The sequence below is a fragment of the Ziziphus jujuba genome, chromosome 10, assembly GCF_031755915.1.
Source record: "Ziziphus jujuba cultivar Dongzao chromosome 10, ASM3175591v1".
Lineage (NCBI taxonomy): Eukaryota > Viridiplantae > Streptophyta > Magnoliopsida > Rosales > Rhamnaceae > Ziziphus > Ziziphus jujuba.
In genome coordinates this window covers 6,295,710-6,303,724 of record NC_083388.1, presented here as the reverse complement: position 1 = coordinate 6,303,724, position 8,015 = coordinate 6,295,710, and the positions used below count along the sequence as shown (strand labels likewise).

Here is an 8,015-nt window from a genome sequence, read left to right as displayed (position 1 = left end):
AAAAATTTAATAAATTTTCAGCTAAAAAAATTAATTTAAAAAAAACAAAGAAGAAGAACAAGATGGTGATGATGGCAGATCGATGAAACAGAGGAAGGATGCAGCAGAAGATAAACTCACTGGCCAGAGATGCTTCGAAGGGTAGTTTAAACCTCCAAAATCAAGCTTCTTCCTCCTGAATATCAAATCAAGCCCTAACATAAATAGATCGAAGCTTATTTCGCAGATCAACATATGACATTTTCCAAAAATATTTCATAATTTTTTAGCTAAAAATTAACGTAAAAAACAAAGAAAAATAACAAGATGATGATGATGGAAGATCGACGAAACAGAAGAAAAAGACATGCTCACCGACCAGAGATGCTTCGAAGGGGATGGTGATGCGAGATCGAAGATGCTTCGAAGAGAGCTTAGTCGGACAAAAGTGACCCAATCTCTAGATGGATCAGATCTATCCCCTTCATTTAGGATAAAATGATCAACGGGACAAACCTGTCCCCCTCCTATTTTTACTTTCCAAACACCGAACTGGGACTGGGTCCTATCCTGACCTGTCCAGTCCTGCGTAACAAACACGCCCTCATAAAATACAATGGTACCATTAGAGACAAAATAAACTATTTTTATTAAGTAATTTTTTGGGTCAAATTTTTATTTTTCTTTTCAAAAATAAAATAAAAAAGCCCAATATATATTATCAGCCCAAATCAGCTGCCAAGAACCGGAGCCGAAGAGGCCTAAAGCCCTACTACGGCTACTGAACTGGGCGTTCTGTATAAGAGAGAGAAAAGAGACACAGAGAGACACGAAAAAACACTTTCGAAGCCGTTTGAACTGAAACTGAGAGTGGGAGAGTGGCTGTCAATTCTTTTCCAAAGGTTGTTTGTATATGTATTTGAACAGTTACTTTTTCTAAAACCCTCTGAAAATCTAGGGTTTTATTTTTTGGGAGGGATTTCCATTTTTTTTTTTTTTTTTTTTTTATTTTTTACTCCGAGCTCTCATTCAGAAGCAGCAAAACGACTTCCAAGCTTATCAAGATTTCCAATGGAGCCAGTTTTGGCGTTAGAAGATGAGCCTAGAGACATTGATCAGCACGAGTGGTTGTCAGCGTCGCCGCCACTGTCGTCGTCGTCGTCTTCATCATCATCGTATAGCCTCAAATTGGTGCCGTGGTTGAGGTGGGACGAATGGCTCTTCGTATACCACTCGCTCTTCTCAGATTCTGTGGACACTGTGGCTTCCGCTCTTAGAAAAGTAAGAAACTGTAAAATTTGTTTTATAAAAATTAGGAGATTCCGAATTTTTTTTTTTTTGAATGGTTAATGGGTTTTGTTTTTGCATTAAGTTCATATTCAAAAGGCTTGCACTTTTGGCTTTCACAGATATCGGCATGGCGAAGCAGAGGATGTGTACCTGTTACCGTCGAAGTTACGGCTTCCATCGTTGAAATTCAACAAAAAGATCCTTACTTTAGGTAACCTACCCTTTCATTCCTATTTTGGCATACTATAAACACACAACTTATTTGAATCCCAATATCCTTCGTAGTCCTTAATGCCCAAATCTTGTTTCTACTGTGGTTAATTTATGAAACTGACTTCATATATGTAATTGGGTAATTGTAGAAAGGATCAATCTAATGATGCTCTGGGTAGTCGAGCTAATCAGTTTAGTGATGGTGAGCTTTCAGAAGAAATGCTTGCAATGTTGTATTGCATGGCAATCATGAGGTAATTATCCTTTTTTATTACTTGTAGGTTGGTAGCAAGTTGTGAATATCGATTCGTACTTACAAGTTTGTCTTGTTTTGTTTGTGAAGGCTTGTGAATGGTGTAGTTGAGAAAACACGTAAGAAAACTGAGGTTTCCATTGCCGTAGCTGCTGCCAAAATTGGTATTCCACGTATGCTGATTGATGTTCGACACGGTAAGAAACTTTCACTATCATATACTTTTCTGTTCCTTTTTGTTATTGTAAACCCTTCTTTCGAGTCCTATTTATTCCATTTATTTTTAAGTTTATCCATAAATGATGGTTTGACTTTTCTTTTCCTTTTATAATTGTAGAGGGTTCTCATCGTGAGCTTCCTGCACTTCAGGTGGTTCGTAGTGCCTCTGTTAAGGTATGTGTTCTTGGTATTTCAAATCATAAGTTATACTTGATTCTTCTCACACTTACTTTAAACTTTTAGCATTTGTCTTTGATTAAACTACTTTCTCTATAATTCAAGAGTTTATGGGATCAAAATAACCTCCATCCCAGAATGGTCTTTATCTCCTATCCTTTCCCTCTATGTTGAATGAGGTAGCTATGTCCCTAATTTGTTCGCTTATTTTAAATGTGTGGAAAAATATCATTGCATTATCAGTTATTACATCAGTATGGAACCTTCTTGCTTTTGTGTTTGTCTTTAAATACTTCAGTGGCAATCAACTTGTCTTCTTTCTTTGGAAAAAATTGTATAGATAAGCCACTTAATTGGGGAACCAAAATAAGGGATTCATTTCAATTTGGGAAGATAGTAAATATTATTTCTTGTCTTGATGATTTCAGGCACTTGATTGGTTGAAAGTTTACTATTGGGAGCCTCAGAAGAAGGCAATTCCATTTCAGGGTGATGGAATTGCTAACATCAGAAAAGGAATAAAGAATAAACTCCATGAATTGGCATTCTGCTTGAAAGCTAAGCAGCATCTTCATTCTGGCTCATCATCAGAGAAGGGAAAACGTGAGTATGAAAATGCTATTTTCCTTCTCTTTAAATTATATTGAATATTACCTCCTGAAAATTTTCCCAATTGATTTTGGACATTCAATCTATGTCATATGGAACTTTCTGTGGAAAGTCTACCCCATATTTTTATTGCTTTTTTCTGTGCGGTAAGCTTACCATGAAAAGTATAAAAATTTTAAGTTTCTATCTAATTTTCTTCTAATGGTCTCCATCATCCATATACTCTATCTAATTTTCTTCTAATGTCTCCATCATCCATATACCCTTATCAGTTGGCTTTTCTGCTTTTTTTTATTCCTGAAAAGAAAGCTATTTCCTTCACCCTTCGTGTGTTCTCTGCATATTTGCATATCTAGTGCATGTCCATGTTCCCCCTCTTCAACAACTGCAGGAAATTTATGATTTCCGATTTCATTCTTGATTTTTGTGCTTACTTGTTCATTTGTTTTTTTTTTTTTTTTTTTGGGTGAAATTACTTATTTTTTCATTTGAATGCATTTTGGTGCTCGTTTTCAACTCGATACACATTTTCAATTTCAAAATTTTTTTCTTTTTAATCTTAATTTTCTGACGCCCCCTCCCCCACCTTGAACAAACATATATCCTACTTGCAATTGGCTGTCATATGTTATAACTTTGTTGTTAATATCTTAAGGGAAGGTAAAATAATTGATGAGATAGAAGTAGGTCCAGGTCCTGATGTCTGGCTATAAAGGTTTTACCTCAACCCTTTTTAGATCACTTTTGTGTATAGGACAGATTTAGCACACTGAACTTTATACTTTTTAACATGTTATAAAGCTGTAATTACCCTTATTAGTAAAATGTATGTTCGATATTCATTTATTTGTTCCCAATATATTCCTTTGTGGTGATAGGTTTTTGTTCTGAAGTTAGAGAAATATGGTTGAGCTACTTTAGAATATGTTCAGGTTAGCAATCTAATGCACAATCACATTTGGAAGTCAGATAGGTGCATGGATATATCTTTCCGTTATTCTAAGACACCAACTCTCTTCTGTTCAACTGCTGATATAGAAGTATGGTCTAAATGCCATGCAATTCTTCACTTGGAAAGATGTTACAGGCTACCTCTTTTGTGATGAAGAAATTTTTAATGTTTCACGCTTTAAATAGATTAAAACATTTTAGGGCTGTTGTATTTACCTTGCTTTAGTATCTTTTGAACTTTTACAGTTTTACTCTTATATAGGTCTCAGACATCATGAAATGCTTTGTGGGCGTAATAAGTTTTTCTCACTTGTGGCAGGCAAGCTCCATTCATCAAAATCTGCAGGTGAGATCTAATGTACACATTTGCAGCCTGGTAGATGAACAATTGTGTTGGAATTTGTACTCTGGATGTAAAATAGCTCAGTGATGCTATATGCTTGTTTCACTCACGTTCTAGGAGCATTTTGGTTTGACAACAGAAGATGAACTGGAAAGCGATGAAAACTTCGTGTATATATTGAGAGTTATGATATTTGGAAAACTAATTAGCTTCAACTAGGATAACTAGATATTTAATGAAATAAGAATAAGAAAGCTGTCTGTTCATAACTGTATTAGTGTATTAATAATAATTTTGACAGAAACTATATGTCAAAATCGCCTGACAATCAGCTGTTCATGATCCAGATAATGCTACAGTTCATGTATTTGGCATTTGTACACCTCTGGGAAACATCTCTTTGTCCATGCTGTGCAAAATTGACCAAGTTCATTGCTGTGGGATGTTAGGTTCATTATAGATACTTGTAATGTATTATTTTTGCTTAGAATGCTTGTATAGATATATATGCTTATGGATATACTTTAACTTGCAGGTTCTAAGAAACAGCTTAGCAAGATTTTAAAAAATCTTGTTGGGTTATATGCTTCCTATTCCTCTGATGTTGTATTGGTATTGTTGGATCTCTTGCTGAAGGCCTTAAAGTCCTCAGATTTGCTGGAACCTCCAGTAGATGCCCAAGTTTTCCCCAACATAGATACATTGTTGAATGAATGGAAGCTTGTAATCACGAAGTTATCAAATAAGGAGCCAGAGTTACTTCTAACGCTTCTTACAGCAGTTCTAGACATGATTGAGACTCATGATGCCATGAAATATGAAATGGGTAACTACCAACCATACCTATGCTTGACCATTTTTTCTTTGTTGTGTCCTTCGACCATATTCTGATTTTCACTGACAATTTATTGTGCTCTTAACATGTTATTTCCTCTATATGTATATACATGTGTGTGTGTGTGTGTGTGTGCGCACGTGCGCAATTATAAAGTAATATATGGGCTTTTTGATGAAACAAGCTACTTAGATGTCGCACGCAGTATATGGTCAAAGGAATTCCTTTAGCATAACTGCCAAATTAAGCTTAAGATCAAGTTTGAACCCTTCCTGCTGTTAATGGCCTATGATTTAATGTGTGGAGGTGAATATTTTCGCCTTTGTCTAGATGTTCATTTTATGGGAGAAAATCAGTTTACATTAGCTTAGGTGACAGTTTAAGTGATAAGTATAGCATGAGATCTTCAACTAATCTTATAAGAGATTTAAGATGGTTTGCACAAGAGATGGTCACGTATTTTTTACACACATGACAAATGAATGCACATGCACAAACATGATACTTTCGAGTAATTACCTTATGGGACATCGTCATGTTCCATCCAGAAATGGTAGTATGAATCTCAAATTAAAAAAGTGATGCAGACCTTGTTTATTACTAAAAGTTTAATTACAGCACCATGGTGGGCCGATTGTGGGACATCGTTATAAGACATCGTTAATTACCTTATGGGACATCGTTATGTTCCCTTCAGAAATGGTAGTATGAATCTCAAATTAAAAAAGTGATGCAGACCTTGTTTATTACTAAAAGTTTAATTACAGCACCATGGTGGGCCGATTGTGGTATAGTTGTACATAATGTCATTTCTTTTTTTCCGGTTAAGCATTTAATGATGCAAATATGCTCCGACATTTAAATAATTGGGTATGGTTTACACATCTTTTACTTTGTTGATCCTTTTCTGAATCGTCATCATCTCATATCTCCAGATTACAGGCCAGAGGGTCGTCATATTGAACACCTCTCTTCTCTTTTCACATGGCTTGTTAGAAATTTCAAGGAGTTAAAGTCTCGTCATCACAAAGATTCTGCCAGTGAGATAAAAGTTTCGTCATCGGAAACAACTATGTCTAAAGCATTAGTTATGGAACTTTTACGTAGGTGCCTTATGTTGGCTTCTTCTGGGAACAATCAGGTCATGGATTCGGCTTTCCATCTTGCGCAGTTGATTGGTAATGATCATCTTATTGGGAAACTGAGCAAGTTCTCTGTCTTAGTTTCATCAAATTCAAATGTCATTGGAGATGATTCTTCTAATATGAATTTTAAGAATCTTCTTATCCAGCAAGATGAATCCATTTGTCAAGCAGCCAAGAAGCTTGAGTTGATTAAACTTCACCAGATGAAGGGAAAAATAGTGAAGAAGGCAGATGAAGTGCTAAATTCAAACCGATGGGTTGTGGCAAGATCATGGAATCCATGTCCAATTGGTATGTTGCCTCGTGCTGTTGGGTCTTCTGGATGTCTTCCTGTTCTCGACTACAATGATGACCAGAACAAGGTTGTTGAAATACCACAAACAAAAGGTAACTGGGAATTGAACCATTGTAACAGAAAGAGAGAAGCTAGTTCTGATATTCAGCTACTAGATGACTCTAGTATCAAGAAGAAGAGGGTGACAGTTGAGGACAGCATATCTAATCATGAGGATGCTTTGTTAATGGATGGTGTCAATGGTCGTCTGATGATAGGCGGCGTTTGGAAGGAAGTTGGGCAAGAAGAGCTACTTGCCATTAAGTCATCAGTAAGGATATTGATCTAATTTTTTTTGAGTTGGGATAGATCTAATCTTGGACAATATATGAGCAGAAAGTCTAGCTTCTGGTATGGACATCAAGCGAAAAAGATAGTTTGGCCTTGGTAATTGTGAAGGTTAATACATTTATGTGCTTCAGTGAAGAATGTACCATAAGCCTCATTGCTAGCCGGAAGATGCACAAGGTCAAATGCATGGAAAAATGGTGTACTGGATTGTAACAGAGATTCAATATCATATGGCAAAGTTGCAACTGCAAGAAACATGTTGTCAAAGTAACATTTATTTGCTAGAGAACAATAAAAGAAATGTTTTTTTTTTTTTTTTTTTTACATAAGGTATTGGTACTCTCTTTAGGTCAAAATAATTTGGCTGCTGCATATTTATTACAAAGTTACTGTGCAGCAAGGCTACAACCATTAATAGCGCTGCCTTAGCATTGTTTCGTCCAACTTTTTGCGTTGCCTAATGCAGACTATTCGACTTTTCCACATGCATGACCCTGTCAAACATTAGAAATTCCAAGTTAGACCAAAACAGAAAGAAAAACAAAATCCTACATTTTAGCATTTGCCATGGAGAAAAGTAGAAATGATTACAAAAAACCTCTTTGACATTGAACTAGATTTCGAAAGAGGAAACTTTGCAGGATACAATGGAGGTGCAATCACACAGAGGGCTAAGCCCTTGTTTAGCAGAGTTTGTGGTAAAGGGAAGCCCTGCAGGGGCGACCTGAGAACACATGAAGCACAAAAGACGACCTAGTCACCACAATGGCTGTTGGTGAGGGGTGTCCACAAGTGATCTCAGGTTACCCCTGTGGGACTCCTTTACCTCTTAACATGGCTGTGCTTGTGATGCTCACTCAGTTTATACCAAGTTATATAACAACAGCTCCTGCTTGATTGAGTACTTGACTAAACTTGTACTACACCATAGTACATGATAATATATGAGGACTATTTGAGAGAGGGAGTACAACTTTGTACTTTTTGAATTGCAAGTTTTCTTGTACTGTAGTTCTCTCTAGGTATCAAAACAACCATAAAAATGGTTGACATGAAGATAAAGCTGGGATAAAATTCCTAGCATACACATGTGCATTGATAATTAGATCTTTTTTGGTTGTTTTCTAAAAGGAAAAAAAATATATTCGGTTCGATTTTAATAAAGATATTCGGTTTGGTTCGGTTTGGTTTGTAAAAAAAAGTTCGATCTAATTTTAAAAATATATATAGTTTGATTTATTACAAAAATATAAGTTAATTTTATTTATCTCTTTTGAAATTTGATTTAAATATAATTTAATCATTTTGGATTAAAAAAATTATTAATCTCTTCAAAGGTTAGAAAAAAATTATTTTATTTCTTCTCTATTATTTCA

At 35.6% G+C, this 8,015-nt stretch overlaps 1 protein-coding gene and 1 long non-coding RNA gene across 7 annotated transcripts; one reads left to right on the top strand and one right to left on the bottom strand.

The window, feature by feature from the left end:
• The first annotated feature begins 786 nt into the window (after window positions 1-786).
• On the top strand, window positions 787-7,133 carry LOC107410631 (pre-rRNA-processing protein las1). Of its 6 annotated transcripts, XM_060812007.1 has the most exons (11): window positions 787-1,260; window positions 1,389-1,480; window positions 1,632-1,736; window positions 1,826-1,932; window positions 2,073-2,128; window positions 2,560-2,734; window positions 3,619-3,672; window positions 3,954-4,037; window positions 4,382-4,483; window positions 4,570-4,860; window positions 5,805-7,133. In XM_060812007.1, the coding sequence occupies exons 1-11, from the start codon at window positions 1,051-1,053 to the stop codon at window positions 6,635-6,637; spliced, it is 2,109 nt and encodes a 702-aa protein (XP_060667990.1). In that variant the 5' UTR covers window positions 787-1,050; the 3' UTR covers window positions 6,638-7,133. The 6 variants fall into 6 exon arrangements, with proteins under 6 accessions (XP_060667990.1, XP_060667993.1, XP_060667991.1 ...); XM_060812010.1 differs by lacking the exon at window positions 3,619-3,672 and having other exon boundaries at window positions 789-1,260; window positions 4,011-4,037; XM_060812008.1 differs by lacking the exon at window positions 3,619-3,672 and having other exon boundaries at window positions 789-1,260.
• LOC112490599 (uncharacterized) lies at window positions 6,886-7,815 on the bottom strand. Its single transcript, XR_003054829.3, has 2 exons — window positions 7,238-7,815; window positions 6,886-7,133 (listed from the first exon to the last, which is right to left on the bottom strand). It is a non-coding gene; the product is annotated as an uncharacterized LOC112490599 (long non-coding RNA).
• Window positions 7,816-8,015: the final 200 nt, after the last annotated feature.